At 54.7% G+C, this 25,759-nt stretch overlaps 1 protein-coding gene across 1 annotated transcript in view; it reads left to right on the forward strand.

Moving 5' to 3' along the window:
* The window catches only part of Grm4 (glutamate metabotropic receptor 4), a 99,888-nt gene that overhangs the window by 59,512 nt on the left and 14,617 nt on the right, over window positions 1-25,759 (forward strand). Inside the window, exons 4-8 of the mRNA XM_070023955.1 lie at window positions 7,275-7,410; window positions 9,775-9,929; window positions 12,235-12,375; window positions 24,074-24,274; window positions 24,489-24,625. Coding sequence (XP_069880056.1) covers window positions 7,275-7,410; window positions 9,775-9,929; window positions 12,235-12,375; window positions 24,074-24,274; window positions 24,489-24,625 — 770 coding nt within the window. The remainder of the gene's footprint in view (window positions 1-7,274; window positions 7,411-9,774; window positions 9,930-12,234; window positions 12,376-24,073; window positions 24,275-24,488; window positions 24,626-25,759) is intronic.

Raw genomic sequence — 25,759 nt, forward strand, 5'->3', positions numbered from 1 at the left:
TGCCACCATGCCCATGCTCACAAGGTCCCCTTTTGTCCCTGTTATTTGGGCACTCTCATCTCTTTACCAAGCAAGCGTGGGCCTTGGGCAGAAAGACAAACCTGAAGGAGAGAACCATTGCCTGGCAAGGACAGCAGAGCTCTGTGGACCTGCCAAGGTGTGGCTGTTTCTGGTTGAGGGAGCAGAGGGCAAAGGCCTTTTGGGCAGATGTGATGGGAAGGACAGGTCTTGGGGCGACTGCAGGATGTATACCCAGGAAGCAGACGAGGCCTACAGTGCTGCATATCCTGGCACACGCACAGCGTTGTGCGCCTTGGCATGTACACGCTTATGCACACGTTTACATATACACATACACAGTGAGGTGCCGTCAGGTGTGAGTGGGCAGTCATGGCCTGGCATGTTGGAGAGAGGAGGGTGAAGAGGGCTGGGGAGGAAAAAACAGGGTGGAGATGGCAGCCAGGCCAGAGCCACAGCCTAGACAGACCTGAGTTGTGTACAGCCCCAGAATCGTCCCCCACCCTCACTGCAGAGAGCCATGGGGCAGGTGCAGCCTCTCAGGGCCTGGAAATCCTCCCAGCCCCCGATACGCCTCTGTCTTCCTCCCTGCCTTTGGGAAACACCATTACAGCTCGGTTCATCAGCGAACAACAGCAGTGCCTTCTGGGTGACCTGCCCCAAAGCAGTTTTGTCTGTTCCTAGTCTTTTGTCTAAGAGCAGGTTTGAGGAAGGGGTTGGTGAAGACCTGGCTTTTAGGGGAAGAGGGAAGGACTAGGAAGAGAGAGAACTGCATATGGTATGTGTGCATGTGTGTATGTGTGCATGTCAGTGTGCACGCGTGCATGAATGCGTATGACAAGTCCTAATGGTCCAGGAAAACTCCAGTCTCTTCCTGCCTGCCCCCTTCTTGCTAGAAACCTAGGGAATCCTGGGGGACCCCTCCCCTGCCCTGTGGGTTGTGTAACTCTCCACCTCCATCTCATTGTAATTTGCTACCTTCAGATTTTGCTGCAATGTAGATTTTTTCCACTCGATTTCCTAGGGGTTGTCTTTGCATTGTTTTTCTCGTTTTCTAAATTGAAAAGGACTTTAAAAGGAGAAGAGAGGGAGGAGAAGAGGAGACTTCGGCTGGCTTGCAGAAGCAGCTGGCTGCTTGTGAGAGGCTAGGCCCTGCTGAGCCCTGGGCCCTGCGACTGGAGGCAGAGACAGGCTAGGCCAGGCGCTCTGAAGAGGATTTCTGTCCTTCCTCCTGGAGCTCAGGGCTGGGATCATCAGGGCACAGGGGTGGATGAGGAGCACCATGGGGCCATGGCCTAGGACTCTATTTTGGAACTGGCTGCAGGCTGGTAGATTAGATCCTGGGTAGGTAGCCTCAGAATCAATGAATGAGAGGTTTAGAGGAATTTGAGGAAGCCATGGGTAGGGGGTAGGTAGGTGAGGAGGATGCCCAAGCCTGGGATACACAGCTTCAGGTTTGGGGGAGGGTCTCTAGCATGTGAGCCCTGGTATAGGAAGAGATGGGCAAAGACAGACTCCATTAGGGAGACCTCTCTTGCCTGCCCAGGCCTCCTGCACCTGGGGGTGCCTTAAAGGCCTGGGGCTTCTTGGAAAGGGTAGCCTCCCAGGGGGATTAGAAAGGGCTGGGCACTATGGGAACACAGAGGGTTCTTCCTGCCGCAGGCTGAAGGAAGAAGGAGGCTGTGTTCAGGTCCAAGTCACAGTGTATATGAACCCAAGTCCATGGGCTCAAAGGGGAGACACCACAGGCACAGGCCACCCTAAGTGGTGGAGGGCAGAAAAAGGAATTTGCTTGTTCAACGTGTCCTCACACAAAGACAGGATTTGCAGGGTGTAGGAACAACCGTGTGCCCCTTTCACAGGCAAGCAGAGGAAGATTAGAACCCCCAAGAGTCCCCCATCAGGCCATGCCCAACAAGGACTGGGGTGGCCTGGCTGTCATTGTGTCTAAAAGCTTTGTCCAGGGTTGGCTGGTGGTGCAGCTCAGTGTGCTGTGTGTTTGAGTCTCTGGGTTGTTCCCAGCCTGAGTTCTGGTGCTATATTTGTTGCTTATATGTTCGAGAAGCCAAGCATTGTGGACTGAGAGTAAGCTTGTGATGGAGTCTCTTCTATCTTATCCCTCTCCTTCCCTCCCTTGAGGGAACCACTGTTCTGAAGGTGGTGAGTTCTCTCCCTGTCCTTACTGGTCATTCTACAAACACCTATGGAGCACCTATTATGTTCTCAGTTTGGGAAAGAATGCAGTGAACTCAGAAGATACCTCCTGCCTTCACACAACTTTTACATGTGCACATGTATGTGCAGGCCCAGAAGAGAGAGATACATGTTATATGCAGTCTTGACACGGTATAGGATATGGGACCGAGCAGACAGTAATTTGCTTTTTCTAGTCCACTTATGTTTTCAGGACTTGTCATGCTGACATGTGGGAGATGTTTTATTGATTTTTTTTGTGCCAGTACTGGGGCTTGAACACAAGGCCTGGGTGCTGTCCCTTAGTTTTTCTGCTCAAAGCTGACATACTACCACTTGAGCTACACCTCTACTTCTGGCTTTTTTGGGTGTGTGTCTGTCTGTCTGTGATTAATTGGAAATAAAAGTATCACAGACTTTCCTGCCAGAGCTGGCTTTGAACCTAGATCTTCAGATATCGGCCTCCTCAGTACATAGGATTATAGATATGAGCCACCAGTATCCAGCTTCCACTTTTTTTTTTTAATGCCAGTCCTGGGGCTTGAACTCGGCCTGGACACAGTCCCTGAACTTCTTTTGCTCAAGGCTAGCACTCTACTACTTGAGCCACAGCTCCACTTCCAGCTTTTATTTTGGTAGTTAATTGGAAATAAGAGTCTCACAGACTTTCCTGTCCAGGCTGTCTTGGAACTGTGATCCTCAGCTCTCAGCCTCCTGAGCAGCTAGGATTACAGGCTTGAGCCCAGGCCCCTGGCTCCACTGGATGAATATACCACACTTTAAATCCCTCCTCCTATTGTAAAATATTTAGGTTGTTTCCTGTTTTTGCAGTCTCAGACAGTGCTGTGGACAACAGTTTTGTGTGCATCTTGTGGTTTCCCTGGGGAATGGGGAGGAGGGGTAAGTGCTATCTCGAAGACAACCAGCAGGAGAAGCTTTACTGGAGATGGTGGTGTAGCTCTCTAAGTGTTTTGATGGACACTTTTTGACCAGATGTCCAGTTGAACGACAGGATCAAGGATGCATCCAATTTGGTGAGTGAAATGGCACGGAGGGAAGGCAGTAGTGTGGAGGAAGGCAGGATCAGGGACACAGCCTGGTGGCTACAGAGGAGCCTGAGGAGCAGGGGCGGAGCCTGAGGAGCAGGGGCGGAGCCTAAGGAGCAGGGGCGGAGCCTAAGGGGCAGGGGTGGAGCCTGAGGAGCAGGGGCGGAGCCTGAGGAGCAGGGGTGGAACCTAAGGGGCAGGGGTGGAGCCTGTGAGGCAGAGGCGGAGCTTGAGAGCTGGAGAGGTGTCTGCTTTTGTCAGAAGCAGTCAGAAGGGTTCTGGCTTTTAAATGTCCTTTTAAGTCTCCTCAGTGGTCAGAGCCTCCTCTGGAGGGAGGCAAGCTGGCTGCTGTGTGCCCTTGGGCAAGGCACCCCCTCCCTGGCCTCAGTCTCCCTTCTCCATCCAGTGTGGGCTGGGAAGTCTCCAAGGTACTACAAACTCCTTGTGCTCAGATGTCCTTGGCAAGTGGCAGTGGCTTTCTGCCCCTGGCCCAGTAAACAGAGGCCCTGGCTTGGCTGGGCAGCAAGGCTTGCAGCTGGCATGCGGCAGTTAGACTCTGGTCAGGGTCTGGCAGCCAGGAGGCTGGGAGGGGGCTGGTTGGCCATGTCAGGGGGCTTAGCAAGGGGGACCCTTGGAAGACCTAGGGGACCACTGGAACCCCAGATGCCTCCAGCCACCCTGTTCTATACCTGCTTCAGCTAGGGAGTAGGTTTGGTACCTGATGGGTCTGCAGACTTGGATTTGATTCTCTTACTTTGGAACACATGGACTTTGACCATATCCACCGTGAGAGCCTGGAGGACAAGGGTGTGGGAGAGGAGGGGAGTTTGAGCTATGGGCAGTCTCACTGTGATGGCTGCAGGGATGGCCACAGCTACTGGTGGTCTGGGGCTTGTGGTCTGTGGCAGAGTGAGGGCTGCATGTGGGTGTGTGCTTGCATGTGTGCAGCCACCCCCCTAAACAGCAGAGTTCAGTGAGATAGGCATTGACGTTAGTAAAACCACCCTTTATTCTTGGTGGGTGTTGTTCAGGGATTACTTCGAAAGTAAAGGGGTGACAAGCAGCGGGGGTGTAGGGAGGGCTGGGGAGGGCTGCAGGAGACGGGGCCTGTGCCTGAGGGACACTGGACACCAATTGTGATCACAGTTCCACAATTCCTCTGTCAGGCTCAATGGTCCCTCTGAGCCTCAGTTTCACATCTGTCAGATGAGGATATTAGCATCGCTCCCCCCTCCCCCCAGGGGTGCGAGGACTCATCAAGGTGTGTCCTGTTTGATGCCAGGCAAGGTGTCCAGTTAATGCAGCTCTTCAAGGGCCACGCCAGTCCCCACTGTGTCAGAGGACAGAAGCTGTACCTCCCCAAGAGCTGTGTGCCCTAGGAGAGCCATTGGTGAGAGCCCATCTCTGTCACCCTAGTTGTCATGCTGCCCGTGGCAATGAAGCCAAGGGATCTGTGTTCAAGCTGTGCCCGCAAGCCCCCATCCTCCACTCCTCATTCCCTTAGTTTACACTTGACCCTTTCTGGCAAGGTGGCCATCAGCTGACCCTGGGATCAGATAGCCTTTGGCTCTGCCCCTGGCGGTTTCCTTGACATCGGGGAAGCCACGTAGTTGTCATCTGGACACTGAGGTGTGGAGATGGCGCTGGCCTCCGAGGAGTCTCCTCAGAGCCCGCTCAGCCTGCCCCGACCCCACAAATGTTCATTATGTTGTGGATCTTGGCGTACATACCACCCATCCACGCCCCTCTTATAGTAGCAAGAATATCAAATGTTCCCTAGGTCGCCACACGTCCATCTCAAGGCGCCAGGCCTGGCTCCGTTCTCCCTCGCCCTCTTGCTATATAGAGTGAAGTCTGTGAGCCATGCCCTACCCTGCCAGGTGGACAGCACACAGAAGCTTGGAGAGGGCGTAGCTTAGAACTGACAACTTCACAGTTTCTCCCTGTTTGAGAGCCATTAACACCCACCCAATCCCTCCGGCTGCCTCCTGCCCCCTGCGGCCAGGTGGCCCATTTCCTCCCCTCTCAGGCCAGCTTCTTCCTCTCGTCCATCTGTCTCCCCAGATGGGAGGAGAAATGTCGCAATTGGCCCGCTTTCTAACTGGAAGGAAACCATATGGAGGGGTGCGCTGGGAGCCAAGTGCCTTCCGCTGTGTGAGCGCACAGCCAGCATGTGGACTCTGGGCTGCCCCCTCCACCTTGGCTTCGTCTGTGCGTTGGGAGGGGATGGGTCAAAGGTCTCTCCAGGAACCCTAGTCCTGCTGTCTTGCTCATATCTCCTGATGACCACCCTCTTCTCCAGTATTGGGATTTCTTGGGTGGCTTAGCGGAGGCGTGTGTGTGTGTGTGTGTGTGTGTGTGTGTGTGTGTGTGTGTGTGTGTGTGTGTGTGTGTGTGTGTGTGTGTGTGTGTGTGTGTGTGTTATCCTGTGGTCCCAGCCCAGAAGGGCACCTGGCACACCCACAGTAATCAGTGGTGGTCAACATGTTTGTTCTCCTCAGATGCCCTACCTGGCCACTCAGACCTTCTGCCCTCTCAGACTAAGGCTGGTGTCCTCCTTGGAATGCCTTGCACCTCCCTGCCATGGATGGGTGCTGCAGGGGTGGGGCGCCGTGGGTCATGTTCTTTCCACCCCCTGCCTGGGGAGCACCGTGCAGCCCAGGTCCCTGCACAGAGCTGCCAGGTGCCTTGGGCACTGGGTCTGTGCAGAGGGCTCAGGTGGAGGCCAGGGATGTCCAGCAGAGCAATGGGGACCTGCCACAGTGGGTGACAAGGCAGGGCTGAGCCCGCAGCAACCCCATTTTGAGCATGACCCACAGGGGACAGGTTAGGTAAAGGATCCGGCTTCCTGAACATCCAGCTGTTGTGGCTCTCTGTTGACAGCCCTGACTCCATTGCCATGGCCTCGAGGGGGTTATTCTGGTGGGGCAGGGCACTGTGTGGCTGGTAACAAGCAAGCTGTGTGGGTCCCTCCAGCTTCCTTCAGTGAGATGTGTGGTCTGGGGTGTTTTCTCACCCATTGGGTGGGATTTAAGTACAGGAATGACATCTGTGCTCTGGCAACACTGTGGCTTGGGAACTGGCTGGTTCAAAGAGCTAGGTATCTAGTGGCCACACAGCCTGGGTGCAAATCTCAGGGACAATGCATCTGTCCTGGACAGCTTCGGTCAGCAGCCATGCAGCAGCCCTGACCCAGGGCAGGGGTCTCAAAGACCAGAGCCCTTAGAAGTGCGTGGATGTGGGTCTGGGGATGCCAATGGCTAGAGTGGCTCTCACTCTCAAGATTTAGCCCTCTACAAGACATTCTGAGAGTGTGATGCCAAAAACAATCAACATTTGCTAAAAGCTATGTAACCAGATAATTATTGTATTTGTATGAGCTAACACACTTTACAACAACCCAGTGAAGTAGGTGGCTTCATTATCTCCAGTCAATATGTGATGTATCTGAGGCTCAGAAACTACCTGAGGTCACACAGAAGTAATTAGCTGAGCCAGGATATGAACCCTGGCTCCCAAAAGTCACACTGTACTATGCCTCTTGTTATACTGCCTCTAGTTTTTTTTTTTTTCTTCCTCAGTCATGGGGCTTGAACTCTGGGCCTGGGCACTGTCCCTCAGCTCTTCAGCTCAAGGTGAGCGCTCTACCACTTGCGCCACAGTGCCACTTCCAGTTTTCTGAGTGGTTTACTGGAGATAAGAATCTCACAGACTTTCCTTGCCCGGCCTGGCTTTGAACCTCGATCCTCACATCTCAGCCTCCTGAGTAGCTAGGATTACAGGCATGAGCCACCCGTGCCTGGCTTGCTTCTAGTTTTTATACAGGGAAACTGAGGCATATCCAAGCTCATTACTGGTGTGTGGAGCCAATTTCTGTGCTGTGGCTGCTGTGGTTGTGCAGTCTGTTGTGTCATGCCCGGAAGCTGGGGGGTTAGCCCCCTCCTGGGGTGTGTGTGGTGGGAACAGAGGGGAACTGGGGCTCCCTCCCCACCCAGGCTGACTGTGCCCCTCCTGCAGGTGGTGTGTGCATTGCTCAGTCTGTGAAGATTCCCCGGGAGCCCAAGATGGGTGAGTTTGACAAGATCATCAAGCGCCTTCTGGAGACATCCAATGCCCGGGCTGTCATCATCTTTGCCAACGAGGATGATATCAGGTGAGGGTGGGTGGCGGTGGGGGGCAGGGACAAGGGCCCCAGTTCTTGCCCTGTTGGAGACTGCCCAGGAAAACCTGACTCCACGTGGGATTCAGAGAGGCATGGATGGGGGCGGGGGGGGGGTAAATGTGAGATGATGAGACCGCCCCCTCTCCCAGACTGGGGTCTGGATCCGGTTAATGGGGCTCCCTTCCCCTCCCCCTCAGTTTTCTGCATTCTTTCACCATTAGGGATGGCGAGCAGGTTTTACTTTAGTGAGGGCTACACCACTTAGCTCTAATCTCACCCATTAGTGCTGTGACTTCAGGTTGTTTCTTAACCTCTCTGGCCTCTTTGCTGCTAAAAACAATACTGAGCTAATGATGCTTGCTTGATAGTGCTTAAGAACTGAACACAGGAATGTACACAAAGGGCTTAGGGCAGGGCTGGGCATGAAGTAGGTAAATGTTGGCCCTTGCTCAGCCCCTCCCTCTCTTCTCTGGTTTGCCAGGCACAGGGGAGAGGGTGGGGCCTGTTTCCTGACTTGGTCCACTCACACTGCAGGCAGGATGGCCCCTCTCCTCCCCTCCCCAGGCTTCCCTCTCTGGGAGCAGATGGGTCTGGTGTCAGGACCCCAAGGTACAGAGACCCCCCTCCAGCCCCTCTCTGTGCCTCTGCCCCAGGATTAGGGTCACGGGTCACAAGCTGGATAGCTCTTAATAGACAACCTCTAGGTGCTCCTCCTAAACGATTTCCTTCTTCTAGAGTGTTCTCTTTTCTACTTCCTGAAAAGTCCTTATACTGCAGTCCTAAGTTATAGTACTGCAGATAAACCCCAGGGACATTGCTGTGTCCCTGAAAGAATGGAGGAGAGAGTGCTGGGAGATCACTGGGACCTCAGAAAGCCTCATTCTGATGGAGGTGTCCTGAGTAAGGAAAGGTGGGGAGTGACCCTCAGCCCCAGGAGTAGACAGTGGCAGCCTAGGGCCTTAAAGTGTACAAGTCCCCTAATTCTGGCTGTTCATGATGCATGCAGGCCAGTGTTTGCAGCTGGAGGACTTCTGATCCATGATGACCCCTGTCCCATACCCCAAAGCCTCGCTAGCTCACTCTGTACCCCGTTGCTTCAGGGGACACTTCAGCTCAGAAGAACACATGGGCTGGGAGGAGAGGGTAAAGGGCTGGGAGGAGAGGGGAGGTCCCAAGGGGAGGGGACTCAGGTAGACCCCATAGTGGTCCCAGAGTGTGCTGGGGGAGGGGTGGAACTGATTTTAGAAAGCTACATGCATTTTCAGAAGTGAGGGAAGTAAAAATAAATGCAAGTGCTTCGAAGGGATGAAGGGTGGGGAACACTGGTCCCCTGGGGCTGGCCGGATGCAAGTGGTATTAATAGGGCTGTGGGTACGGGTTTGGGGAGCAGCTCCTGCATTAGTGGTAGCTTGAGGTGGGGGCTCCTGGTGAGGGAGCAGGATATGATGGAGGCAGGAAGGCAAGGTGGGGCCAGGATGACCACGGGCAGCTCTAGGACCTGGAGTTGCTTATATTTCTCTGGAAGCCCAGGCCCAGCACTGGGCCTTGTTGAGGGGAAGGGTGGAGACCACCTCTTATGAGGTTTTTGCTTCCTCTGCTTGGGCCCCTCCCTGAGGGGAACTGAATGAAGGGGATTCCACCCATTCTTCCTGGCTGTCCCTCTGTGGGAAATGTCCCCAAGGACCACTTCATCCCTGCTTCCAATCAGTCTGATGACATGCCCCAGGGCTCCCTGGCCTATGCTGAGCACTTGGTCCCTGGTTTGATGTTTGGACCCAACTTGTCACTGCCAAGTAGGAGGAGAAAGGAGCATCTGGCACCTGACCCTATGTCAGGCAGGGGTAGGAGTGGCTCTTGAAGGGCCTGGACTTTGGCACAGAAGACTGGATAGAGAGGGCCCTGTGGCAAGGTGCTGTGTACAGAGGGTCAGGGTTTTGTGTGCGTGTGCATATGTTTGACCATGTAGGAGGATGGGCTAAGGGATGTGGTGTGACATGGCCTAAGCAGATGTAGTTCTGGGGTCTGAGTCAGACAGAGGGCAGATAAGGGTATGGGCAGACGCATGTGGTTTTTGCAGGGACTGATGTGGATCTGTAGGCAGATGTAAGCCCTAAGCTTGGGGGTATCAGGGTGGGGCACCGAGTCACCCTGGAGACAGGTATGGGCTGTGACAGGGACTTATATGTGTGTGTATGTGTGTGTGTGTGTGTGTGTGTGTGTGTGTGTGTGTGTGTGTGAGAGAGAGAGAGAGAGAGAGAGAGAGAGAGAGAGAGAGAGAGAGAGAGAGAGAGAGAGAGAGAGCTGACAGGCATGGGGCCAGACATGCCTGGGCTGGGCTGGTATGTGTCCCCACAGGCGGGTACTGGAGGCAGCACGGAGGGCCAACCAGACCGGCCACTTCTTCTGGATGGGCTCGGACAGCTGGGGCTCGAAGAGTGCACCTGTGCTGCACCTGGAGGAGGTGGCAGAGGGTGCTGTCACCATCCTCCCCAAGAGGATGTCTGTTCGAGGTAGGCCCAGCAGCCCAGATGGTGGGGACCACCACACTCACCCCACCAACCACCATCCTACTGCTCCTGCTCCACCTCCTCCTCACCCCCTCCCGTCCCCCATCTTCCAACAGCTTGTCTGTCTGTCCCCTGGCCTACACCATGTGTATCCCAGTGCTGGGCTAGAAGGCTTTGTGGGCCACATCCTAGCTGGCACATTTTGAGTGCAGATTCAAGACCACTTATTCCTCCTCCTCCGCCTCCTCCTCTCCCTTCCTCCCCCCCTCCTGCTCCTCCTCTTCCTTCTTCTTCTTGATACTTTGGGGGGTGTGGGAGCTATGTGCACATGTAGTAGGCTCTGCTTACCTTTATCCTATCTGGGACATAAGGGGCAAGACTCATGCTCTAGCAGGGAGAAAGGAGAGAGGGAGAGAGGAGAGAGGGAGGGAGAGAAAGAAAAGGAGAGAAGGAGAAAGGGAGAGGGAGAGAGGGAGGGAGAGAGAGAAAAGGAGAGAGGGAGAAAGGGAGAGGGAGAAAGGGAGGGAGAGAGAGAAAAGGAGAGAGGGAGAAAGGGAGAGGGAGAAAGGGAGGGAGAGAGAGAAAAGGAGAGAGGGAGAAAGGGAGATGAAGAAGGGCAAGAGGGAGATAGAGATAGAGATAGAGAGGGAATCTCCTTGCAGAAACTGCTTGGGTCTAGAAGGCCCTGTACCGTGTCGGGCCTACCTGCCCTGCCCTGCCCTGCATCCCCTCCTCTTGGGACAAAGCCCATACACCTTGGATAGGATGGAACTGTTCTGGCCAGAACCTTGCAGGGCCTGAGGTGTGCAGTTCCCCTTAATGGCTTGACTTGGCAGGGGCTTTGCATTCTCACCACAGGGGAGGCTGGCTCCCCAGGCCTTCTTCACTGCCTTCATTCTGTTCAGCAGAACCAGGGTTGATGGAGCTGTGAGGGACCTCAGACATCAGGTCTCCCAAGAGTCCAAGGCCTGAGAAGGGGAGACACTTGCTCAAGGTCACAAAGCAGTATCCTCTCTTCACCTCCAGAAGGGAAGGGAAGAAAGCAGGCACAGGGAATGGAAATTTCCATGCCACCCTTCTCACCCCCAAGCCATGATCAACACAAACCAACAACAGCTATGGCTAACTGGTACAGATGAATGCCAGGCTGCTTTCAGATACCTCGTGTAGTCTCCCCAGAAACCCTCTGATATACTCTGATCCCTGCTTGGTGGCTGGAGGCCTAGAGAGGTAAAGTGACACATGACACCGTGAGTGGCAGAGGTGGGATTTGAATCCAGGGCTTGCCTGACAAGCTCTTTTTCTTCTGAGACATCAGGGTAGCTTTTAGAACAATAGTTCTCATCTGTGGGTAATTTTGCCTCCCAAGGGACATTTGGCCATGCCTGGAGTCATTTTTGCTTGCCATGGTGAGGGGGTGATGTTACTGGCACCTAGTGGGTGGGGGGTCTCAAATGCTGTTTAACATTCTAGAACATATAGGACTGTCCCCCACAACCAAGAATTATCCAGTCCAAAGTTCCAGGGCTGAGAAGGCTGGCTGTGTACCAAATCCAGCATTTCTCCCACAGCCATGACAGTCATTTAACTACCACTTGAACCCTTCCACAGACAGGGAGCTCAGCACACAACATGGGTGCCATTGTGTGTTTAAGCCTTCTGGAACTTTCTATGCAACTCCATTACCTGCTCAGGACAATCAATGCCCAGAGCAGACATCTGGATGGAGAGAGGAGGCCTTGCTCCCACCAGCTTCCTGCCCAGGGCCAGGACCGCTCGTGGTGCAGAGCGAGTCTAACAGAGCTCATGGAGGAGTGAGGCAGCCTCTGTGACAGGGACATTCTGGTCTCCAAGGGGGGAGGGGGACCCAAGTCCTGCTCATGCAGTGTGCCCTGGGTGACCTCTACCTTCTCAGCCAGGTCTCTTCAGGCTTCCCAGGCTGGGCAGCTCCACCAGCCACTCTGCTGTCATCTCGGGCACCCTCTGTGGCTCCGGCTCAGAGGCCTGATGTTGGCATCGCAGTGGTGTAGGCCATGGGACCATCCCTGTCGGTGTGTATTTCTCTTCCATGAAGACAGTTGTAGACTCCACATGCTCCCCGGGGGACTCAATCCAGTTCTTTTCATTTGGAATGAAATGAAATGTTCCACGTTTTGTTTTTGCTGGCTGGGCTCTCAATGAGAGAATGTGCTCTTCCTTCCCTCTGCCTGGACCATCTCTAAGGACGAGGGGGGTGGTCAGCAGAAAGAATGGGGGTGTGTGGGGAAGGCAGGATACTAGAGGCCCTGATGTCCGGGTTCTCTGCCAGGCTTTGACCGCTACTTCTCCAGCCGCACACTGGACAACAACCGGCGCAACATCTGGTTTGCTGAATTCTGGGAGGACAACTTCCATTGCAAGCTGAGCCGCCACGCGCTCAAGAAGGGCAGCCATGTGAAGAAGTGCACCAGTGAGCATGTGCCTGCGGGAGGCCTGAGAAAGCGGGGCCTGTGGGGAGGGCCAGAGGGAGGCAGGGCCAATGGGGCTGGGCCATGGGCGGAGTCATGGAAAGTGAGTCTCTGGGGGGTGGGGCCTGTGGGGCAGGGCTAAAGGCCTATACCCCCAGTGTTTCCAGGAGAGAAACCTGGGGTGGGGGACAGAGGGGGAGGGGAGAGGGGGGAAGGAGAGGGGAGGGGGAAAAGGAAGGGGGGGAAGGGGAAGGGGGGGAGGGAGGGAGGGAGAGAGAGAGAGAGAGAGAGAGAGAGAGAGAGAGAGAGAGAGAGAGAGACAGACAGACAGACAGACAGACAGACAGACAGACAAATTAGCTGAGCCTAAGGGACAGTGGTTGCGTGCATGGAGATTGCAGGCATCCAATCTGAAGTGAATGAGCTACAATCAGTTTAGGGTGAAACTCAAGAGGGTGTGGGGTGGCAAAAACCACTGTCTCTACAGTGATTCCGTCCAGCCCCTTGTCTGCCTGGGCTCATGTGAACATCTATAGGCTAGTCCGCTGGGCTGCACTGGCCCTAGCCTATGTGCCCTGCATCCAGTGCTGATGCCCAGTGGTCACCCTATTCTAACTCTCAGGGGTTCCCTCAGTCCCTTGAAAGGCTCCGCTCTGGCTCCCAGGACCACCTGGCCCCATTCAAAGTATGGTGGATGCAGTAACAAACAAGAGTGGAAATACTCTGGGTGATTTTATTCTAATGGAGAGGAGGATGATAAACAAGATAAATAAATTATGGACTATGTCAGAAGGGAGATGTACAGGAGAAGTGAAACAGATAAGGAAAAGATTGGGGAGTGCTGTGGGGGAAGGGAAGAGGCTACCTAGCCCTGAGAGAAGAATGAGCCGCATGGGGTGGGAAGTAAAGGAGCCTGAGCTCACACAGGAGAGGAGTGTTGGGGGCAGGATTTGAATCCAGGTCTGAGCTCCAGGCCCAGCCTTCCTAGCATCTTTCTTGGGTAATGGGTCTTGTGTATTCAGTAGCAGGACACCTCAGTGACATGGGGGTGGGGGAGTTGGGTACGTCACACCCTGAGGGGTACCTAACCAAAATGCCAAGTTCCCTCCTCTGTTCTTCTGATGGGCCCATGTAGCTTGCGTGAGGACCAGTGTGCTAGGGGTATGCTGCATGACAAATGGAGTCTCCCAGGCCCGGGAGGGAGCCAGGGGTCCAGTGGATGAGTGGGTGGTCAGTGGCAGTATGCTGCCCTCTGGTGGCTGGAGCTCACAGGGACTCAGCCACTGGACTCGGGTATCCCCAGGGGACCCTGGCATGGTTGATCTACAGTGAACATCGTGAGTGGTGTGTGGTTAGGGGCAGGGGGTGCAGTGTGTGTAACCGTGTTACACACATGAGTGGTGAGCCACCAGTGTGTGTGTGTGTGTGTGTGTGTGTGTGTGTGTGTGTGTGTGTGTGTGTGTGTGTGTGTGTGTGTTCGTGTGTTCTCTGGAGGCTTATGCTTTCCTGGGGAGCTAGTGCTTATAAATACCGTTGTTTATTATGTGTCCACTATGTTCCAGACACCTGAAAGACACCATCTCATTTCACACTCAAGTCAACTGTAGGAGCTCTTACACTTCTCATAGACAAGGATGTGGAGAGTCAGAGAGGCTAAGCATTGTATCCAAGGCTGCACAGCAAATCCCTTTATCAGACAGCAATCCCAGTAGAGGTGTAAGAGGCACAAACATGCGTGTCCCCAGAGTCTAGGTCGCCCGTGGCTCCGTCCAGACTGCAGGCCTCAGGTCAGATCTGTCCTTTCTCTGTAGTCCTGGGAGGAGTCTGCCTGTCGGAGAAGACAAGGGAAGGAGGACAGGGCAGGTTTCCAGAGATCATGGGGTATTGCAGGGAGCCTAGAGCAAGCTCTGTGACCTCCAGAGTCTTTGCTTGCTCACTCGAGAAATGGGGCTGACGTGAGCCGGCTCAGAGGTGTCTGGGAAGGAAGCAAGGGAGCCAGCACTAATAGAGGTGCTTTCTGAGCTGTAAAATGGTAGCGCTCCAGCCTGGGTGTGCATTAACATCACCTGGGGAGCCTTGAAAACTGTATGGGCTGGGGGAGGCGCGCCCACCAGCTGGACCAGCGCCTCAGGGTGGGGCCCAGCTGTGGGTTTTTAAAGCGCCCTGGGTGAGTTTTAGTGTGTATTTAGAGCGAGAGCAGTGGTTTCCAAGCTTTGTCCACATTCAATCAGCTGGGGAGCTTTTAAAACTGCAGATACCTGGCTCCCACTCTGGGACATGCTGACTTCACTTCTACAGGCATTTGCACACCAGGATTCCTAAAATGTGCCCCGGGTGGGTCTATTGTGACCAACTTGATGGTGGTGGGAGGGAGTGGGAGGGCACCCCTGGCAGGGGAGGGCATGAGCAGGTAGACTGGGCAGATGGGGAGGGACAGTACCTCCCAGATAAGCCCAGTCCTTCCTGCTGCATGAGGAGCCCTGACAGAGGCTGAGCAGGGACCTTGTGCAGCCTCATAACAGGCAGAATGTTGAACTACCCATCTCTGGGGAGGTGAGGGTGTGGAGCTGCTGGGAATGGATGTGGGACTAGGAGGGGGTACGGTGGCACTGGCCCCCCTCAGCCCTGCCCAGGGATGAGCTGGGAGAAGGCCAGGAGGGCTGGAGGACACCCCAGTGCTGGTTGGATGCTTGCCCTGTGACCTTGCACAAGCTCTTCCATGGCTGGTGCTGGTAGCACAGGAAGTCACTGCCCACCTCCGGGGCTGTGAGGACACAGCTGCCAGGAAATGGTGTGTGTGGCTGGAGCTGGCAGGACAACGGCCATGGTTATGTAGAGAAGAGGAAGGAGAGGTGGGATTAGACGGTAACTGGGTCATTTCCATACTCTTATCCATGCCTAGACTGTCTGCCGTCCACCCTGGAGAAGGGAGGATGCCATCCTGAGGGCGGGTAGTTTCTGTGGTCACAGATGTTGCATCCATCGTGAATTACCAGGCAATTCATGAACACTGAAGTACTCTAGAGCCCTGCTCTCCGTGCCCTGCCTCTACCTCACCTTTCTTCTCTCTCCCCTCCATCCTCCACGGGCCAGGCCGGCATGGAGCCCCTAAGGACAGTGTCCCCATCTCTTCAGAGAGGTGGAGCCTCTCTCCTCCTTCCTCCTAGGTGGGCTCTGCCATCTTCCTGGCTGCAGGATCCTAAGTCAGCTGCTGTCTGTCTGTCCCCACCCTGCCTTCCCAAGATCTCACAAGAAGCAAGCGCACCTTCTGTGTTTGACCTTTGCTCCCTTCCCCCATGGGTGGGCTGCGCATCTTCTGAGAGGGTGCAAAGGGCCAGCTCCTTACTTGGGAAGAGTGCCCAGCTTCCCAGGACTGGCTTCCCTTGAGACAGGAGTTTGGGAGGCAGCACTTTGTTCGGGAAAGGACCCCAGGAAAAAAGAGGGCCACTGGCATTTAATTCTTAGTGGATGTTGGGGACAGAGCAGAGTGGGCCTAACCCACATCCGGCTGGAGCGCTAGGAGCCAGGGTGTGCGGGAGGGTGGTGAGGTTGCTGGCCCTGTGACCTTGGGCTGGTGACCCAGTTGCCTTGTCTATAATGCTGAGCCCTGTCTCCCAGTGTGCTCCTCCAGGCCTGGTGGGAGCCGACCCACAGGCTGCACGGACAGCCCATCCTGTGCCGAAAGGGTCACGGTAAAGGGAGTCCCCAGAGCTGTCAGGCCTATGGGAAGGCAGCCCCTGCTTCTCTCCTCCTTGCCTGACCCCTCCCTGGAGCTCGCTGAGCAGGGTTTGGGAATTAAAGTCATAAACAAGGCAGATGTGGCATCCATCTTTTTGACAGCCCTGCCAGCCAGGTGATGGCTGAGCGGAGGAAGGCTCGGTTTATGAGGAGATAGGAAAAATTTACTGCCTGCTGTTCCAAGGGGCTGGGAGCCGGGAGAGGGAGGGGAAGCACATGATGATGACTGGGGCTGGGTGAGGAGACGCCAATCACTGGGCTAGGCTAACAGCAATAATAACAAAGACAATAAAACAGAAGGATCACAGCAGCTAATATTTACATAACGTGTATCAGTGTGCAAGCTCTGTCCTAGGGCTTTCGGTACATTTTTAGAGCAACCCATTTTACAGATAAGAAGTGGGGACTCAAGGAGGCTAAAGACTTGCCCGGGGTACCAATGAGCAGAGCTGGGATTCGAACCTGGGTCATCTGGCTTCAGATATGTCCTGCTTGGGTCACCTGATGCCCCAACCCCGGGTGTCTTCAGCCTTCCTCTTTTGCAGAATCTTCCTATCTCCATATCCCCAGAGGGATCACAGAAGGACAGCTTTGAGACCACCTATTATGTGCCAGCTATGTATTCATTGGAGGAACCAGTGAGTTGTCACATGGGAGCCAGTGGTTCTTCCCTGCCACTGTTTCCAGTTGTTCAGCCAGGAGACCAACCAGTGTTCACTAAGCAGCTGACTGTACCCAGGCTGTGTGTCCAGCTTATGCTGAGTTCTGTCAGGGACAAACTTGCCTGAGAGCCCTCATGCAGTTAGGAATCATCTGGCCTTGCAGACAGGGGTGCAACAAGACCTGACCAAGAGGCAGGAGGAAAACAATCCAGGAGGCTCCTTGGAGGGAAGCTAGGAGTGCTGGGAGATTAGGTGTCTCATACATTTGAGTTGGAAAGTCTCACTGAGACAGTGACACTGGAGCAAAGGCCTGATGGCAGAGAAAGAGCAAGCCAGGTAGAGATCTAGGAGAGAGCGCAGCATGCGCAAAGGCCCTGAGGTGGGCTTGGTCAGGTATGGATCTGAGAGTCTTGTAGGCAACCCTGAATGAGACAAACCAACTGTAGCTGTGAAAGAGTGTGGAGGGGATCTGATTTGTGTCCTCACTACTCCCTCTGGCTGCGGCCCTGAAGAGGAAGTGGGGCCAAGGGCAGAGCGGGGAATGTGAGGTGGCTGGTGCTATCATCCAGGTGGGAAGTAATGGGGCCTTGGACGGGGTCACATGGTAGTGGAGAGAAGGGGTTGGGGTTTTTAGCAGATTTTCATTACAACTATAGAGTGTGCTAAAGGATTTAAGGTAAAAGAAAGATGACAGAAAATCAAAGGTGGCTTCAAGCTTTTTGGCCAGAGCAAGGAGATAGTCAGGTGGGCAAAGGGCGGAGTCTGGCCTAGGACTGAGGGGAGATGTCTGCACAGATAGGGCAGCCTGGGAATGAGGGGTGTGAGTGTCATTATAATGATATGTGAAGGCAGCCTTGGATACAGGCAGGTTGAAGGGCAGCAGGCGAAGAGGAAAGGGGGACCCCAGAAGGGTGTCCCTGAAGTGAGGGGGGGTGGCAGGGAGGAGTAACTGAGCTGAGAATGAGAGGGCTTAGTAACCTGGGTGCTCCATGACCCCCCACCCCCCACCCCCTATGGCCCAGGGTCCTTGGCCATGATGGAGCTACCTGGGGAGGAAATGGAGCAGCCAGAATGCCGCTGACAGCCTGGCTGTGAGCAGGGGCAGAGGAAGGGAGGTGTGCTGGGGGAAGGCTGGGCTGGGAGAGGGCATGTTGTATACATGGGATGAACTATAGCTACTTTCACATTGGTGAGAAATACCTGGTAGGGGAGGAACTGGATACCCACACATCCCCACTGGGCAGTTCATCGTGTTTGTTTGTGACAGGGTCTAGCCATGTACCCTAGGCTGGCCTGGAACTGATGATCCTCCTGCCCCAGCCTCCTGAGTGCTGGGATTACAGGAATGGACTACCACACCTGGTAGCTCACGGTGTTGGACAGAGGCTTAGGCCTAGAGCTGTCTTTCTCACCCTGGACTCCAGCCTCCTATTTGGAAGAGCAAGCCAGACCTCAAACCAAGATGTGGCAGAGGCCTTGCCCTTCCTGGGAGTTACTGGCCATGAGTGCTAGATGCGGCCTCTGTCATGGGTACTGCTTCCCTCTCTTGTGACAAGTGCCAACCCCATTTCAGACAAGGGTATCACAGCTCACAAGTCATCGGGCCCAGCTGGAGAATCTCCAGTTGGTCTATCAGATACTTTGGTTCAGGTTCTCAGGGACCCAGGATTTCCATGAAGAACCTTAATCTTTGTGGTTCCAGTTTGATGGCTCTTCTCTACTGAACTGGATATTCTTCTTATCTATGGGGACCCTGGAAGTCACTGTCAGAGCTGGGACTCAGTTTCTGATGCCAGAAAGTTCATCCTGGGGTCATGTTTGTGTGTGTGTATGTGGAGGGGTTTTGCAGGAGATGTTTGTTCTCAAAAAGTTCCTGTGACTCGTGTGGAAGGTGGAGGAGCAGGATGTGTGTCCCCCTGAGATCCCCAGGCTAGACAGAGTTAGGAGCCCCTCCCTGGCCAGGTGAGGCGGGCATCATCTCCCTGTGTCTGTTCCCTCACTTCTCTGATGGTGATCTGTCTGTTCCAACTCATCCCTTATACACCAGGGTTCTGGCTCCCCCCCCTCCCCGCCACTCCCACAGGAAGGAGTGGGCGTGGAGTTTAGGGGAACAGAGCTGGGATGAAGGAGTTGAGGCTGAGTTGCTTAGAGACAGTGGGACTGGAAAGCAGGCAGGTGACTGAATGGGTTCGGAATTCAAGAGGAGGGGCCAGCAGAAACAGAAACAGGTGTGGGGCTAAGAGCCAGAGGGTGACTTGGGGCTGGGGGGACCCTGGATGGGAGCTTTTGGGAATGCTGAGCAGGATCAGGGGACAGTGTGAGCTGGCCCAAAGGAACGGGACTTGAGTGGCATATGCAGAGGGGTGATGGGGGATGGAATGGCTCTGCATAGGAGGAGGGAGGATGAGGGTGGTGAGGGGAGGGAGGGAGGAAGCTGGAGGACACAGAGCTATACTCTGTGACTAGACTGACCAGGAACCCTGTCCACCTGCAGTAGGCATCCTGGCCTGTCTCACAATAGTAGCACTGAGAGCCCTAGTGGGGGAGCTGGCCGGGGGTGTCAAGGAAGAAGGAGAGCTGAGGCTAAGGGGACATGTACCCAAAGTGGGTGGCTCACTGTCTCCTGTTGTCCTCCTGCGCCCCAAGGCCAGTCTCACCACTGAACTCACCCCCTAAGGGGACTGAGGCTCCCAAAGGCCCATTGGTGGTCAGGTTACCTAGCTGGTCTCTGGGCTGAGCCCGAAGTAGCTGGGTATGTCAGCTACCCTGGACAGCTCTCTGGGGGAGGCTCAGGGGATGAAATCTGGTGTAATGCACTTGTGTATTTGTATGTAAATTACAAGTTTGCAAGTGCAGGTGTGTGTGTGTGGCATCTTTGTGTGTAGATCTGTGCTCCATCACACACACTGACCTGTATACGCATGCTTATGCAGCTGCTGGTGGCTTCCCCACACCCCATCCTCTTTCCCTCATTACCCCATGTGTGCCCCTCAGGCAGCTCTCAGCCCAAGACTGGGTCGTCTTCTGCCAGTGTCCCAAAGATCCCAGTAGGACAGGTCCTGTCTGCCTCAGTTTCTCTGCCACCCACTTCCCTTCCCCTCACCACTTACTATAGTCTCTAAATGAAATACCTGCCTACTCAGCCTTGTCAGGACCTGCTTGTGGGACTACCCAGCTTAGGATAAGGGTGGCTCTGAATGACCCCTTTCGTGCTGGTTTTTGTTGTTGTTGTTTTGCCAGTCCTATAGCTTGAACTCAAGGCCTAGATGCTGTCCCTGAGCTTTTTTGCGCAAGGCTGCCTCTCTACTACTTGAGTCACAGTTCCACTTCCAGCTTTTTGTGGTTAATTAAAGATAAGAATCTTGGGGCTGGGAAGGTGGCTCAGTGGTAGAGCGCTTGCCTTGCATGTATGAGGCCCTGGGTTCGATTCCTCAGCACCACATAAGCAAAAAGAAAAAAGCTGGAAGTGGTGCTGTGGCTAAAGTGGTAGAGCGCTAGCCTTGAGCTGAAGAGCTGAGGGACAGCGCCCAGGCCCAGAGTTCAGGCCCCATGACCGGACCCCCACCAAAGAAAATAAAGAAAAAAAATAAAGATAAGAATCTCACAAACTTTCTTGCTCAGGCTGGCTTTGAACTGTGACCCTCAGCGTCAGCCTCCTGAGTAGCTAGGATTACAGGTGTGAGCCATTGGAGCCTGACTTTGTGCTGGTTCATGTTCCGTATGTAGCTACATTTAATTATATATATTTCTATGGATGCCTGTGTCTGGCCTGCCTGTGTAATGCAAGTGTGTGCATCTGGGAGCCACCTCTGGAGTGTGTGTATCCAGGAACAGAGCACCCTGGGCATGGCTGGGTGGGGCTTGTGGTGGAAAGGTGAGGGGGGGAAACAGAAGGATTCTGATTATTTCAACCTTGAAAACTCATTTCAATTACAATTTACAACCTGCAGACAAAGGCTGCAGTCACCGCGGTAACCACCGCTCCGGGGTTTGATGGAGAAAATCCTCCCGATGGCTCTCCGGCTGCCTGTCACCCGTGGCTGAGCCAAATGCATCTCTGCTCATGGTGCCCGGGGACACAATTAGGACATCTTCAAACTGTTGCTGCTGTCACTGCCGCCATGTGTCTGGAATTTATCTCCTCCAGTAGCTCTCAGACACGTGTGTCTTGCCTTACTCCCAGAGCTGAGGTTCCCTGCCTGGGCCTGGGGTGACCCTCTTCCTTCCTCTAGACCTGCAGATAGGGGTCCTTAACCCTCAGTGAGGCCTGGCCAGACAGAAACAGGGCCTGGGCTCTGGGAGGGGAGGAGGCAGCAGGGGTTCCATGGAGTAGGGGCAGTTTAGGTGTGGAGACTTCTGGACAGTTCCTATCTCCAATATGAGAAGCACTTTAGACCTGTCATTGTTGCTTCCTGTGGAGCACAGTAGTCTAAGGCTGGGCTTTGAGAGAGAGAGAAAGAGAGAGAGAGAGAGAAAGAGGGAGGGAGGAAGTATGTGTGTGTGTGTGTGTGTGTGTGTGTGTGTGTGTGTGTGTATGAGTCACAGTCAAAGGCAGGAGGTGACCTGAGTCTCCAGGAGCCCATGGCTGGCCCTGCAGCAGCTCTGGCTGAACAATCCGAAGGACCACTAAAAGCCTGCAGCTCCCTGAGCCGCTGGTGGAGGTGAGCTTTCCTGGTGAGGGTGTTCCTGTGGGGTGTTCACTCTCCTGCATCCATACCACTGGCTTTGGGGCCCCAGCAAGAACACACAGAATGGCCCAGGAATGGTTATTTCAGCAGGACTCTGTGTTGGGGGGCAGGCAGGGGGCTCTCATGGGAAGTCAGGAGAAGAGAGGCTAAGGCCAGCTTAGAAGTGGGGTTGTGTCTCACCAGAGGGCAGCAGTCCCTGGCTTCGAGGTCCTCTTGGCCTTGGGAGAAAGTTGCCTCTTCTGCACTGGCTGCTGTCACCTGTTCTATCCCTGCTGGGAATTCACCTTATCCAGATGAGAGGGATGTGAGGGGAGCTGAGGAATGGGGCACTGGGCCTGGATGTGGGATCCTGAGCTGGGCCCTGGCTCCAGGGGGGGATCTTAGTGATGCTTCCCTGGTCCCCTCTGTTACCCTCTAAGGATGGGATTGTCTCTTCTCCTTTTTCCCCCTGGTTCCTAGAATCCTGTGATCTGAAGCCTTGGACAAGAAGGCAGGATGGGGAAGCTGGAGAATTTGCATCTCATGTTCTTCCCCGCTGTTTGTGCCTTGACCTAGAAATAATGTTGCCTGTTAGCAAAGCTAACAGCTCTGCTCAGCTGAGGCCCCAGGACAAGTGCGATCTGGGAGGAGTCCGGCTGGGTCTGGAGCTGGAGTGCTCATCCTGTCATCAAGAGGCACAGCCCCTGGCTGCGTGACCTAGGTTTCCTCTCTGGGGCCCTGTTTTCTTATCTGTGAAATCTCATCAATTGGGGCCAGTGACCGTGGTGGCTCTGCCATCATAAGCACAGTGGTTCAGTGGTCTTTTATATCCTTTTGGCAACCTGTGAACATCTACCCGGAGACAGGCTCAGGATGGGCTCCTGACCCAGGGGGAGAGTTGAGTGACCAGGCTGGCCATGGGCTAACAGATATCACCACCCAGTCAAACCCTCCTCGTGGGGTGGGGTTGGTGAGCATCCTTCCTGACGGGAGGGGATTTAATGGTAGGACAGACTCCAGGAAGGCAGCGTGCTTCCTCTCCAGCAACATCTGTCTCTCAGGCATCCAGAGCAGGAGGCAGAACATTGGTGTGACCTCTGGTATTGCCAGAGAATGGAACATTGCCATTCCCAGGCAGGCTGATTCATCCTCCTGGTTCCCACTGGGGAGGTCTCTCAAGTCTCTCAGACCCATTGCCCTAGAGCCACGTATAGGTGAGGCCTCCCTAACACTTTTTGAGGAACTAGGTCCACACTGCTGTGCCATCTGGAGGACGGCTGGAGGATGGCTATGACGGCCAGTTCTGTCCTTGAGAAGGGAGCTGTGGTCCGGACATGTCCAAGGCTATGGCCCTAGGAGAGAGGCCAGGCCTCCCTAGGCTCTTCCCACCCTCTTTCTTTCTCTCACCTAAGTTGCAGCCTCTCCTTCCTGTTTTCCTGCCCTGTCCCCACCCTGTCCAGCATCATGCACAGGCTTGGAGCCAGAATGTCTGAGTTCAGATCCCGCTGTGCATGGGCCTACAGCATTTCTCAGTTTTGCTGAGCCTCACTTTCTACATCCCCATCTTTGTAATGGGGCCAGTTACTCATTTTATAACATTGCTGTGGGAATTCAATGAGTGGCTCTCCACAGAGAGCTTAGCACAATGCCCAGCACGCAGCAGGTACTCAATAGATGTTCCCAGCTGGAGTTATTTTTAATCGCTGTCATGCAGGGACCAGGCCAGGAACCTCCTCCTCCAGAAAGACTTCTTGGCTACCACAGCTCAGCTTTGCTGCCATCATAGATGTTCTGACCATGCACACACAGAGCATCATGGGAGGTCGCCCACTGTGCCAAGTGCTTTCTGCAGTGGGTCTCCCTGCAGCCTCACAGCCTCTTCTGCTGATGGAGACACCGGGGCCTCTGGTAGTGGAGGAGCTGTGGGCTGCTGAGCAGAGAGGCTGGGTGGCACTGAGCTGGGGAGGGGCGTGGACAGGAAGTTAGACCTCCAAGGCCCTGGGAGCCTCTACGGTTGGGAATGAGAGGGCAGTGGGGAAGGGGCATCCCATTTGGCCAAACTCTCTCACCCCGGCTACTGGACAGGCTGTTACTGAGGGGTGAGGAGTAGGTACAGATGATGGTGGCTTCTGGTATGAGGTAATAGGAAGCCAATGAGGACAACAGGGAACCAGGATCTCAGTTTCTCTGGGCCTTAGTATCGCTATCTGTACCCTAGAGTGAGGTCAGTGCTGCCCTCTGGCTGCACTGCTACCTCTCCCCTTGATGATGGCACACCCCTGTCCTAGCCGTCCACAGCTTGTGACTGGGCAGCTACTTGCTCTACTATCTCAGGACAACTGGGGAGAAGGCAGCAGACACCCATGGGAGACCCCAGCCTCTGTCTTCGGAGGACAGCAGGCGATGGGCGCTTCTGTTCCCTGTGCATCAGCAGGACAGCGGGGGGCAATGGGCCTGCTGTTTCACCCCTTAGAGTGATCCCCAGGCACCTCTACAAACTATGTCCTGGGGTAAAGCAAGCTCCGGGCTGGGCTTCAGGAAATGGGCTGTGCCGCTCTTCAGGCCCCAGGGGCGGCTCTGGCTCCAGGGTGAGAACTGCGTGCCACAGGCTCCCTGCTGGTGTTGCCTTGCAGACCGGGAGCGCATTGGGCAGGACTCGGCATACGAGCAGGAGGGGAAGGTGCAGTTTGTCATCGATGCTGTGTACGCCATGGGCCACGCGCTACACGCCATGCACCGTGACCTGTGTCCTGGCCGTGTGGGGCTCTGCCCTCGCATGGACCCTGTGGATGGCACCCAGCTGCTTAAGTACATCCGACATGTCAACTTCTCAGGTAGGATACGGTGTAGTGCTGCTCTGGGGGTCCTGGGCCATGCAGCCTGGGAATAGAGGCCTGGGCTGGGAGCGGGGATCTCTGGATGCTTCTCAGTGGTGACACCCCCAAGATGATCCATGGTGGAGTCTTTGCCCGGAGATGCCGCTGTCCCTAAGTACACGAGCCCCTTTGTTCCTGAGTAAACTTGGCAAAGACCCTCCCCTCCTCCCAGGCATTGCAGGGAACCCCGTGACCTTCAATGAAAATGGAGATGCACCTGGGCGCTATGACATCTACCAATACCAGCTACGCAACGGCTCTGCAGAGTACAAGGTCATTGGCTCCTGGACCGACCACCTGCATCTCAGAGTAAGCAGAAGGGTGAGGAGGGGCCTTCAGTGGGTGGGGACATGGCTAGTGCCATCCCAGGCCAAGAGGTGCCTTTGCCAAGTGAGAGGTCTTTTCCAGAGCCCCTTCTAGACCCTAGAAGCCCAAGATACAATTCATTCCAGCTCCTGCCCTCTCCTGGAGCGTGAGGGCCTTCAACCTGCTACTCACAGGGAAGGGGTCTGGATAGATGATTTCCCACCATGGTGAAATGGCCAAAGGTGTAGAGGATGTGGAGGTGAGAGCAGGTGGGGAAATTGTGTTTGGACAGAGGGCAGAGTCTAAGGCAGTAGAGTCTAGGTGAGGCTTTGTCTCTGCCCTACAAGGAGAAAAGGGTTAGCCAGGCTCAGGGTGGGCACAGTGTGATACCTTGAGGATCAGGCTCAGGACACCTAGTCCTAAACGGGACACAGCCCTCATTTTTCCTGGATGGTGGCCAGCCACACAGTCCCCTGCTCTCTCCTGCAGTGATGGGGAGCCCCTCAAGCCCTTCGAAGCCCTTCTACCAAGATCCCATATAGTTCTCCCAATAGCCGCTATGCCAGGGGAAACATCTCTGGAAACCTCAGGAGGCAAAGGGCTTTTCTCAGGCTACACAGCTTGTAGGAACAGAGTACATCCATAGTGAGGCTCCATACATGCTGAGCAGAGGGACCGCAGCGCATATTCGGGCAAGGTGTGATATACCAACCAATCGGCACACTTGGCAAGGTGCCAACCAACCAATGGAGGTGTCTAGTGGGTATAATGGCAAAGCCTGGCCAGTCACTGTAGCAGCAGCAGTAGCAGCAGCAAGCTGATACTTTTGAGAATGGCTGGGTACCTGCTGCTGTCCTGTGACTTTCCTGTGAGGAGCGCAGTTTTGCAAGGCAGGCACTATCCTTGTTCCTGTTCTACAAATGGGGGAGCTAAAGGCAGAGGTGGACATGTGGGCAGGGCTCCGAAGGTCTCCCTAGTGATATAAGACCCTTATGCAGCCAAACCAGCCCCATGGCCCAGTCTGAGCAGGCCTCTGATACCTTCTTGAGTCTCCTCCTCCCAAGAATTAGGCCAAGATGGAGCTGAGGTGGCAGGAGGAGGTGGGGTGGGGCTGGTCTTACCTCACTGTCTTGAGTG

Source organism: Dipodomys merriami, unplaced genomic scaffold, assembly GCF_024711535.1.
Source record: "Dipodomys merriami isolate MVZ:Mamm:240054 unplaced genomic scaffold, mDipMer1.0.p SCAF_16, whole genome shotgun sequence".
NCBI lineage: Eukaryota > Metazoa > Chordata > Mammalia > Rodentia > Heteromyidae > Dipodomys > Dipodomys merriami.